The following is a 12,481-nucleotide window of genomic DNA, read 5'->3' on the forward strand; positions in this document are numbered from 1 at the left end:
CTTTTGATTTAAAAATATTTTTTGGCCAAGATCAAATACGTGTAATAACCAGTGCTCTCCATATAAGAGACCAAACGTTCTGTATTTTACTCCCTTTATTTATAATCATAACAAATTCACTTGCATCATATTTACTGACTTTATCTCCTGTGCAGCAGGTTCTGTGCATACGTTTATTTTAAATCAACTGCAGTTTTCGTTGTTGTTGTTGTTGTTGATGACTGTAATGTCTCTCGTTTAATTAGAAACATTTCCTTTCATTTTAAATAAATATCTCCTCTCTTTAGATCTTTGTACTACAAATGTGAAGGGTTTGGCGGCATTCAGGTCAGGATAATGTTTTATGCACTTATATCATTTCAGTGTGTGTGTGTGTGTGTGTGTGCTTGAGTTCATCACGTTGGTGTCATCTTCAGCCCACTACAGATTAATGAACACATGGGTTTTTAATCCAAAAACTGGAGAGTGTCTGTTCTGGACACGTGCCTTAACAACATGCCTTGTGCAGATTTCGAGATTTCAGTTTTCAATTATTTGGGAAAAATAATTGAAACACACACATATGCACACACAACGCATCCCTTAAATCCCCTTAACCCTTAACCCTAAAACCCCTTTAAAGTAGCAGGGCACAGACACAATGATAGGTTTGTACATGTTTGGTCCTCACAAATATATGAATACACACACACGCACACACACACACACAATCAGGCTGAACATGTCTCGCTTGTCGTCGTTGTTTTTGTTGCTTTTTCAAGTGTTTTTCATTATTTATTCTGTTTCCGTCGTTTGTTTTTGTGTTTTTGAATCCTATAATTTTCCACCGCGTGAGTCGCTCTCGCCAAACTTTTTATATACGTTTATTCAGCTGTTACAAGTTGTGAAGTACTCCCTCTCTCTCTCATATATATATATATATATATATATATATATATATATATATATATACATATAGATGTCAGACTCTGACTATTATTTTAGATGTCATTGTTTTGTTCCCAGTTCAGACACAGGATTGATTTCCTGAGTGGCTCACTTCACTGAGCGTTGACGCTTGTTTTCCTTTGCATCAAACATAAAAATAAAGCAACAGAATGTGTCTCTATCTCTCTGTCTGTCTCTCTTTTTTTAAAACCAGATCACTTTGGTGTCTGAACAGATAAATTGTCCCATCTAGTGGTGAACTGGGAGATTAATTGATTCATGAGCAGAAAGTCCAGTCTGTCATTTGCCTGATGAAAATGTGATTTATTTATTTTTTTATATATGTCTGAAATATTGCTTTTATTACAACATAATGCTTATTTAAAGATGTCACGGCTCAAGGATGAGGCGATTATTTATGTTTCTTTCATGGAGCTCTTTTCATTCACAAAGACTGTGATTCAGTGTGTGCTGTTACATCAGCACTTAGAAAACAACACAGACTCTAAGAGGATTAAACGTCTGGTGAAGAGCTGAAAGGTGTAGAAATGAATTAAAAAGATGAAATATTTGAACGTGTAAAAGAAGAAGTTGGTGAGTCAGTAAATGAATGTTTGAAAAATGTTATGATAAAAATGATTATGGAAATTATGGAAGAATATTAGAGCCATGTAAACATTATTTTACATAAACATAAAAGTTAACCTAAAAGTAAGAAAAAATAAATACAAATTGTGAGAAAAAAAAGTTAGAATTCTGGGATTAAATTCAGAATTCAGACTTTTTTGTCAGAATTAGAATTAGAATTTTAAAGTCAGACTTTTGGGATTAAAGTTAGAATTCTGAGGGGAAAAAAATCTGAATACTGAGATTAAAATCTGAATTCTGACCCCCCCCCCCCAAAAAAAAAGTCTGAATGCTGGGATTAAAGTCAGAGGTCTGAGAAAAAAAAAATGATGGGATTAAATCCAGAATTCTGAGATTACAGTCAGAATTTTGGGATTAAAGTTAGAATTCTGAGGGGAAAAAAATCTGAATAGTGAGATTAAAATCTGAATTCTGACCAAAAAAAAAAAAGTGAATGCTGGGATTAAATTCAGAGGTCTGAGAAAAAAAATAATTATGGGATTAAATTCAGAATTCTGAGATTAAAATCAGAATTTTGGGATTAAAGTAAGAATTCCGAGTGGAAAAAAAACTGAATACTGAGATTAAAATCTGAATTCTGACCAAAAAAAAAAAGTGAATGCTGGGATTAAATTCAGAGGTCTGAGAAAGAAAATAATTCTGGAATCAAATTCAGAATTCTGAGATTAAAGTCAGAATTTTGGGATTAAAGTTGGAATTCTGTGGGGGGAAAAATCTGAATACTCAGATTAAAATCTGAATTCTGACCAAAAAAAAAAGTCTGAATGCTGGGATTAAAGTCAGAGGTCTGAGGAAAAAATATATTGGATTAAATTCAGAATTCTGAGATTAAACTCAGAATTTTGGGATTAAAGTTAGAATTCCGAGTGGAAAAAAAATCTGAAAACTGAGATTAAAATCTGAATTCTGACCAAAAAAAAAAAAGTGAATGCTGGGATTAAATTCATAGGTCTGAGAGAAAAAATCATTCTGGGATTAAATTCAGAATTCTGAGAAAAAAGTCTAAATTCTGACTTGTGGCCCCAACACTCTTCTGTGGAAAATAAATATTAATGAACTTTTTTTTTTCACTTCTCTCATTAGAGACAATCATGATCAACAAATCCTGACTTTTCCCGCACACACATTTTTTCTATTGACCCGACACGGCTACTGCACCTTTACTGCACCACTGAATGTTACTCAAGCAGCTTTTGGCAGATTTACAGAGCCTGTGTGCTGAGTCACCGCAGGCCTGCACACTCTGACACTTTCATACCTCAGGAGTTGTGTCGGTGTCCTCCAAGTCTCGTAACTTATTAAACATCCGTTCAGTCGAGTTGTTATTGATACATGATTTGGTGTTCTGTACCTGTGGCCTCATGGGAGCGGCGGCGAATACAGCGCACAGAGAAACACCAAGAATGTGCTGTCAGGCAGGGACTATAGGGCAGTGGTGTCCTGACCAGCGTCAGTGTCTGGTCCAGCAGATGATTTAACAAATCTGGTCTTAAATTGTTTGCTTAACTATGTAAAAAATTAATAATAATAAAAAAAAAATATAAAGTTCAGAGCTTTTATTCTATTCAAATAGATTCTGTTGCTGGAATTTGAGTTTAGTTTGAAAAATAAAATAAAAACACTGTTTAATGTTTGTAAAATAACTACTATTATACGTTATTCTCTAGTAATTCTTAAAGGCGCCATATGTAAGAATGTGGCCAAAAACGGTTACTACATTCAAATTCAAAAATACCGAGGTCTTTTAGGTTTCGTTTTCTGACTGTAACTGGCAACCCGTGGTTGCTCGGCAGCTGAGACTCTACTGACTGCAACGATTGGTAGACGGCGGTAGGTGGCGCCACATGCCAAAACCGTGATTTCAAAACATAAACATGATTTGCAGTCTGCAAAATATATTTTTTTTTAATTGCAAATATTTTGTCTGTACTGTTGTTGTTGGTGAGTTCAGTTTGTTATATGAACATTATTCCTGAGTCTCTGTGACATATTAGGAGGATTTTATGGCCAGTTGCTTGAGATTTATTACATAGTGCACCTTTAAAATTGAAATAATAAATATGTTGTTAAAAGCTGCTGATTAAAGACAACGTCCACATTTTTGTTGGTTTAAGGCAGAAAACAAGGGTTTTTGTTTCTGTTTAAGACACTTTGCCTGATAAAGATAAGAAGGTATGGGCCGCAAATATTAAAATACTTAGAAAGAAATTGGCCCTTGACCACATTTGCTAGCTGATCCCTGCTATAGGGGCATCCATAGGTGATGAAAACTCGGCGAAAACTCAAATAGCGTGCGGTGTTCCTCAGGTCTCTATCCTGGGATCCATCAGAAAAGATTTCATCACTACGCCGATGATACGCAACTATACATCTCCTACCGACAAATGACACACAATCTTTTACACATAAATAAAGACAAAATATAGTATTTCATTACAGGTGCAAAAGTCCAGGGAGAGAGAGCGATGGAGCAAGAATCTAAAATCCTTATCGAAATCTTTCTGCACGCATCAATTCGCTCGCTTAAACTGCTTTTTACCATCTAAGAAATATCAAAACTCAACTATTTTTTATTCCAAACAGACACTGAAAGACTTATACATGCTTTCATCACGCTGCTTTTGCCCCGGTAAGGCAATAAATAACCTACAGATTGCACAAAATGCAGCAGCGCAGGTTTTTTGATTGATGGATTGACTGATTGCCTTTTTCTATATGACTCAGCCACTGTGGGGGCCACATCCAGCCAGCGGACTCACGTGATGTCTGGATAAACGGGGGGAGGGCTGTGTCAGGGAGGGCATACGACGTAAAAAAAAATTGCAATATGTGGATCACTGAACTGGGCCAAGACGGAGGGAGATGATGATGTGCTGCGATGCCGCACATGCTGTGACGAACCCCTGAAGGGAGAAGCCGAAAGAAGAAGAGGAAGAAGATTGATCGAGTTACGATATAAACCAAAAGGAACAATAGGGAAAAACTAGAATAGAAATCTGGAATATGAATATATCCTCAAACATCCAGTACAGTACATCCAGTCGACCTTGTACTCTTTTTTTTTTAACTGGCTGTGTCAACAAGTGCATGGGAATTACAGCACAGATGCACACATTGCTACAGCTAATACTCAAATATTTATGGTTTGTTCCATTTACATGGGAGGTCGGGGAGGTGGGAGTGACCTCACCTTTTGAATTGAGTATTGAGTTCCAGTTGAGGAGCCGGAGAGGGGAATAAACATGGACAGAAACATGTCTCACATTAGCCATTGTTAGCCATTGTTAGCCATTGTTAGCCGTACCAGCTTAGCCAACAACTTTATTACGTATGTATTTATCTAAAAAAAAGGGACAATGCACATTCAAGTTGAAGTATTGTTCAAGCATATAATGCAATTATGTAGAAGTGCCGGAGTTAGCAGATTAGCATTTGTGGTCCCTTTGGCAGATGCTAGAAGACAAACAAAACAACAATAACAGCAGTGCAGATGATTACAGTGTTTGTTTGAAGCACGTTTATGAGGTGGATTTTGAAGGTCTATCTATCTATCTATCTATCTATCTATCTATCTATCTATCTATCTATCTATCTATCTATCTATCTATCTATCTATCTATTGCTAGCTAGCTAGCTAACAGATTAGCTTATTAGCTAATTTACACCCACACCTGACAACAGCTGAAGTAATCTATCTATCTAACCCTAACCCTAACCCTAATGTAAAACAAATAAGACATTACTGCAATTAAAAGTAAAATTAGCAGTGTGTGTACATTTGGCAGCCATTTTGGAATCCTATAGCAGGGTTTGAGAGGCTGCTTCGACTTCACCGGTGGGAAATCCAACTCGGAAATTCCCACTTCTGACCGCAACTGGAACGTACCATTATGTGGCCCTGGTGTGTGGCAACTGGTAGCCATCTTGGAATCCTATGTTGGGCGTTTGAGGTTTTTCCAATTTGTCAGACTTTCCAACTTGAGGGGGCGTTCCAGTTGAAACTTTCAACAAGGAGCTCAGAAATTCCGACGCCACTTGAACATCGCCGTTACTCACCTTCATTCAGGAGAGAAACACAAACATAAAGGAATCTATTAACTGCTTTTCAAAAACACAGTTTCTGTCTTGAAATGCCCTTGTAGGCAGATGCATTTGAGTCAGACAAAATGAAATATTCAACTATAAGAGTTGCTGAGCATAAGGCTGCCATTAGAAATCAAAATATGGATTACACCGTCCGCCTGCACCACATAATCAGCAACCCTCACCTCCACCACCACCATAAAATCTTTATATATATCAAAAACTCGCAGCCCAATCTGGTGCGGTCATCATCATCGTACCATCTGCTTCTGCACTGTCCAGTTTATTTATCAGACTAATGTGCCTTTACATTTAGGAGAAAACAGGTCAGTGCCAGTTAGCCCAGATGTTGGCTTCCCATGCCGTTATGCAAGCAGTGAAAACCACTGTGTTTGTTTTCCTCGTGAAAACAGGTAAAGCTTAAAGTTAACATGCACAAAGCCTATATATGATTTGCCCTCTGTGTTCTGCAAACACATACATGTATAATGTGCAAATGTACACCTGAAAGCTGGTGAATTCTAACCCAGTACGTGTCAGCGGAGGCTGCATTGTAGGCGCGACGCGAAGGTCACGGGAAATGTTCCAAGAAACGCACCTGTCGTGCGATCTGTCAACCGCCCGATGATTCCGCTGACCCTCGCTGCCGTCGGTGCACCTCGGTCCCTCAGAGGCAGCGATTGGACCAATGGGATTGTTTTAGCAAACATTAAGAGCGGGGGGTGTTGCCTGGTGGTGGAAAAAGTTTAAAAGCGAGCGTTTGTGTCCTGCCGTCCCTCAGCAGAAGCATCAATCAACAATGTTCCCCATCGTGCTGGCCTCGGTGCTCATTGCTGGCGGTAAGAACATCTGGCATCCTTGCGTACGCGTCTATGTATAATTGTTTCTCCCTGTTTTTTTTTTGAAGTTTTGAAGCGAGAGAGCGAGCTCACATCTCGCCACACGCGGGGAGCTCGCACTCATTTTGGACCAATTTACCAAAAAATGAAAAGAAAAAATGATGGAGTGTAAAGTCAATGTATTTGTTCTCCTTCTCTGGTGTCCATCACACTTACTGTATCTCGTCCGCGTCCAGCCCTCGGGTGCGGCAAACCAGCCATTGAACCCCTGTCTAACCGCGTCGTCAACGGAGTAGATGCCAAACCCCACAGCTGGCCCTGGCAGGTATGCTAATATGCACACATCTGTCAGTGTTTTTTATTTTCTTAATTCACTGGCAGACAAAATTGGTCCAACATCTGGTTATTACATGTAAGACCCAGTGGCGATTGAAATATTCTGTGCTAGAATTGTTTTTTTGAATTAAAGCTGCAGTAAAAGTGTGCAACCGTTTTTTTTGTTATTATTTTTGCCTTTGTTTGGTCTTTATGAACAAGCAATAGTGTCCGACAGGTGAAAATCTGACCTAACCTGTTTGTGCTTTGGACAGCAAAATAATAAAAAACTGTTTATTTCACACATAAATACAGAAAATGGCAAGAAAATTGAATAGTAAAGTAAAGCAGGGGTGTCAAACTCATTTTCACTGAGGGCCACATCAGCATAATGGTTACTCTCAAAGGGCCAGATGTAACTGTATATATAAATATAATGTAAAATAAAGGTACATATTGCTAAATAACTTTCTGTATTTATTACTATTTATTACTTATTTATTACTATTACTTATAATTAAATTTCAGACGTCGCATGATGCATATACCATGATACACTGCGATCTAGTGGCAGGATGCCGTCACTTTGCGGGTCACGCAAATCGCCATGCATTGTGGGAAATGTAGTTTATGGTCAACGCACGCCTTAAAGCAGCATAGACTTCTTTTAACACAGATTTTTAAGACCGATTAATCACTCGCAGGCCACATAAAATGACGTGGCGGGCCACTTCTGGCCCCCCGGGCCTTAAGTTTGACACGTGCTATAGGGGCATTATGACCAGTCAAAATATACAAAAGAATAATAAGGAAATGATTGTTTGAATTAATCAATTTTCCACAGAATCAGAATTTTTACACGCCAGAGCATTTCTTTTGTTCCCCCTAGTTAATGACACCAACAACAACAACAAAAAACATTACATTAAATGCATGTTTTTATGCCACAAGATCACTCATGGAGTAAGTGATCCTGCTGTTGCCTCCGTCTGTCTCCATACGAAACAAATCACCTTCCGTGTGCAGATATGAGATCTAAACGCTCGCAACTCAGAGAGAGAGCGAGAGAGTCATGTGGAGCCGATGGGCTTAAATCAGCATTTTGTGAACTCATTTGGAAGTGACAGATGTTTGTTTACGTTTAAAAGTTACGGCTTTAAATCTGCCCCGTCAAAGCGTCCGTCTTTATATGCATCGACCACTTCACCGTCTTTTTTGCGTTTGTCGTTTCTCGACGCCCTCTAGGTCTCTCTGCAGTACGAGAGGGACGGCGAGTGGAGGCACACTTGTGGAGGATCGCTGATCGCTGCCAACTGGGTCATGACTGCCGCTCACTGCGTCAAGTACGAGAAGTCGAGGGTGGTGGTCGTAAACTCGCGAGCGGGAACAGCCAAGCAGACACGGCCGCAAATCACACACGAGCATATACAGTAGATCTTATCGAGTGTTATCGGCACTTATTCTGGACCCTGAACCCCCCATGCTTATCCAAGAGTAATTAGGACTGGACAGGAAGACCCAAGGTTTAAATGTCGCACTCATATTAGGACAGGGCAGGATAGGGTAGGCCTAGACTTTGAGCAACTGCTTAATCTTCTGGGCACAACCAGCTCCAGATATTACAGAGGAATCATAAAATATCCAGTGAGCGGTAGCTGTTTAAAGCCAGAGGTAATAGGTGACTGGCTAGACTGGTTGGAAATGATAGAAAGGCAATAGTAACTCAGACGACCTCTGAATGAAGATCTCTGAATGCACAACACATTGAATTCACAACTCAGCCGGTGTGATGGAGACGTTTTTCAAGAAATTTCATTCAGTTCTCCTAGTTGCAAGTGTTCGCTGGTGCTATGGCTAGTGCAAGTCAATGGCACCAGCTAGCATGGCATTAGAAACACTCATACCGACTCCACAGTGCACCCAAGGGCAAATCAATTGTAACGGCAGACTATCGATGTACATATCTGTGTTGATAGAATAATATTTGAAACAAAACTAACCTCGCATCGCATTGAATTTTTGAGGGACTACTTTCTCAGCAGCGGCGGAATCAGTCCGCCGCTGCCATAGCCTAACAGGAAGTATGACGCGCTGCTGAGACATAAATCCTTCAAATCGATAGTCTGCCGTTACAATTGATTTGCCTCGGGTGCACTGTGGAGTCGGTATGAGTGTTTTTAATGCGATGCTAGCTTGTACCATTGACTTGCACTAGCCATAGCACCAGCGAACTCGGCATCTAGAAGAACTGAATGAAATTTCTCAAAAACGTCGCCCAGACGTCTGCATCACACCGGCTAAAATAGGTCTTATGTCCAAAATTCCAAACTATCCCTCTAATAAGTGGAATCATCTGCTTGATGGATGTTGTTGATTGAATCTACATTGCTGTCTATATTTTGGACTTTTGGCCGTTGATCTGTCAGGTTCACAAACCATGCAGAGATCCTATAGGACTTAAGCGCTGAAGTGGGAAAGTCTCGCGTGACCTCAACAAATCTTTTACCTCGCAACAAAAGTCTCTCTGTGTAGTTTATCTTCAACGTCAACCGTTCCGCTTTGTCCCATAGCTCCAAGCTCTCCTACAGGGTGTTTGTGGGCAAACACAACCTGGTGGAGGAGGAAGCCAGCGCCCAGGCCATCGTGCCCGAGAAGATGATCGTGCATGAGAAATGGAATCCCATCTTTGTGGCCTTCGGGTAAGACAAGCGCCGGGGGGGCGTGCGAGTACAGAGTACAGAGAGTAGGCCAAGCCTCTTACTGTGACAGTCCATCATAAACGAAAAGGCTCAGGTTCTATTTATTCACCTCCCTCCAGCTTGCGTCTATGACACAGCTTCTCCGTCTTCATTCGTCAACAGAGGTATCGGCAAAAAGTGGCCCCTGTTTCGGACATGCTGTGATGTTGTTTACCCCCAAATAAGCGGCTATATTTTTTTCTCATCAGATAAGACGGGTAAAGGGATTAGCCATTAAAGCAGTAGTTTGTGACTATAAGGCTTAAACAAAATGCATACAAGTACATTTCCTTTGTCGAATGAGTTCAAACAATGACCGTTAAGCCTACGAGCTCCTAATGACTCTCTCTGTGTTTCTTCTTAGTACAGATACGTGTTTATCTCAAGACAGATGTAGGCGTTGATAGTCGGGGTGAACTCGGCCGATTAACGCGATGACGACAGAGAAGCTACGTCTAGCAGCTTTTGTGTTCGCCCAACATTGAAGTTGCAGCAATCTTTCGATTTGACCGTTGCTTCCCCCCAAACAAAAGTCACTAGACGCCATTGCTAGATAGCCAACGCTCCTGGTTAGATTAACCCTAACCCTAACCCTAGGTTAACCCTAACCCTAACCCACAACAAGCACATTTGTGGCCGTGTTTTCCGTCACTCTGATTGGTTGTAGGTCTATCCAATTGTGCACAGAGGCATTTCGATTCTACGTATGTTGGAGGTGGCAAGTGACTACACCCTTTATGACTAAAAACACACAGAAAGGAGTGCCCACGAGAACGTTATACTGCTTAAAAATCTTGTTATTCAGCCGTTCAACCATTCTTACCAATGCTCTCGAGGCTACGTCTGATAGTTTTGCTTGACAGAGGCTTTTTTGTAAGTAGTACGACCAAAGAGCAGCTGAATAATAAGACAAAACGAACGACAAAAGAGATGAACAAAAACGACGCCTTGCCGCTTTCGGGTAGATTGGTCTGTGAGTGCACGTCTGAGACTGTTTCTTCTCTCTGTTTTGTCTTTTTCCTTCAGTAATGACATTGCCATGATCAAGCTGTCAGAGCCTGTGACTTTGAGCAGCCACGTGCAGCTTGCATGTATCCCCCCTGCTGGCACTCTGATGGCCAACCTCAACCCCTGCTACATCACCGGATGGGGAAGGCTGTACAGTAAGTCTCTGTTTGTTATTATATTGTTGTTTTTTTTCAGCATCTCTTGATGAGAGTGTCCTCATGGGTGGTAAAATTGGACGCAAGTGTGATTTTTGAAATTCATAACCAGTCATGTGTGTGTGTGTGTGATCAGAGCTACCCAGAGATGCCTCCCCAAAGTTGGGATGGAAATCGCACGCATGTCACTTTAGCTGAAACTTCCTGCCTGGAGGAGCCGGGGGTGGGGGATTACTTCTAAATTGAAAATACGGGGCTTGTGGGGAAATGCTGTAAAGCAGATTTGACAGACAGCTAGTGTATGAGGATGACGGTAATAGACTCTGCCTGTGTGTTTTAGCTGGAGGCCCCATCGCTGATAAGCTGCAGCAGGCTTTGATGCCTGTGGCTGATCACGCCACCTGCTCCAAGCCCGACTGGTGGGGCATTGCTCTCAGGACTTCCATGGTGTGCGCCGGTGGGGACGGAATCGTGGGCGGATGCAACGTAAGCCGACGCTTAGTGTGCTTTTGTGTGACTGGGAAATTTGAAAAAAACTAAATGAGTCATTCAGACAAACAAAAATCAACAACAAAAGGATTATGAGAATAACATAAATAATGTTATTTATATAGCACTATAGAAACTTGTTCAAAGGGACTAAACAAATTGCTGCAAAACCACTATTCTTTATCAGATTCAGACGAAACTTAGTCTGATGGTAGAGAGTCTGATCCTGCATACACATACCAAGTTTCGTCCAAATTCAATGGGTTTTACAGTTTTATCCATTATAAGAGATAGGGATTTCTTTAAAATGTTGATAGTTCTTTGTGACGTCATCAATGAGAAGATTCTTACCTAAATTTAAAGGTGCATTATGTAATAAATCTAAAGCAACTGGCCATAATATGTCACAGAGACTCAGGAATAATGTTAATATTTTTGCAGACTGCAAATCATGTTTATGTCATGTGGCATGTGGCGCCACCTACCACCGTCTACCAATCGTTGCGGTCAGTAGAGTCTCAGCTGCCGAGCAACCACGGGTTGCCACTTACGTCAAAAAAAACGAAACCTAAAAGACCTCGGTATTTTGAATTTGAATGTAGTAACCGTTTTTGACCACATTCTTACATATGGCGCCTTTAATGGGAACATACTTGGGGCGATCACCTAGCGAGGGTTAGGTTCTTCTGATTGATCGGCCAAAATAGACGAGAAGTTGCTAAAAGGAGGACAAACTTACAGATAAACCCGCGCCAATGAAAACATGGATAACAAGGAATAAAGAATATATAAATGCAGCAAGTGTGTTCTAAAGAAGGCACATCCAAAGAATTTAAGGGATCACTGTCATGTCTTTCGATAGCTGCCAAAAAAGTGTATTACTTGCGTGTCCATTCTACCATCCTGCCAGTCGCTCCCCAATACATCCGTCAAATGACTACTCTATGTCACTTTCTGGCTCCAGGGCGACTCCGGTGGACCTCTGAACTGTAAAAACCCCGAAGGCGCGTGGGAGGTCCACGGCATCGCCAGCTTCGTCTCTGGCCTCGGCTGCAACTTTGTGAAGAAGCCCACCGTCTTCACCCGCGTCTCTGCTTTCAACGGCTGGATCGACCAGGTGAGACCCCCCCAAACGACGTAACACAGCATGGAGCTCTGTTTTTTTGAGTGTTTTGGTTTAAATCACGACTGAATGTTTTTGTCTATCTCAGGTAATGATGAACAACTGAAGAAGGAAGAGGTGTCAATAAAAGAAAAGTCAAGAAACGCAATGTGTCTT

The 12,481-nt window shown here is 40.9% G+C and overlaps 1 protein-coding gene across 1 annotated transcript; it reads left to right on the forward strand.

Annotated features, from left to right (window-relative positions):
- Positions 1 to 6,457: 6,457 nt before the first annotated feature.
- Positions 6,458 to 12,431, forward strand: ela3l (elastase 3 like; the record flags this gene model as incomplete). Its single annotated transcript, XM_083904829.1, has 8 exons — positions 6,458 to 6,497; positions 6,734 to 6,822; positions 8,058 to 8,155; positions 9,383 to 9,511; positions 10,577 to 10,713; positions 11,054 to 11,199; positions 12,167 to 12,319; positions 12,414 to 12,431. 8 exons carry the CDS (start codon positions 6,458 to 6,460, stop codon positions 12,429 to 12,431), a joined length of 810 nt encoding a protein of 269 aa, XP_083760955.1.
- Positions 12,432 to 12,481: the final 50 nt, after the last annotated feature.

The sequence above is a fragment of the Microchirus variegatus genome (genome assembly GCF_963457635.1).
Source record: "Microchirus variegatus genome assembly, chromosome: 18".
NCBI classification, from domain to species: domain Eukaryota; kingdom Metazoa; phylum Chordata; class Actinopteri; order Pleuronectiformes; family Soleidae; genus Microchirus; species Microchirus variegatus.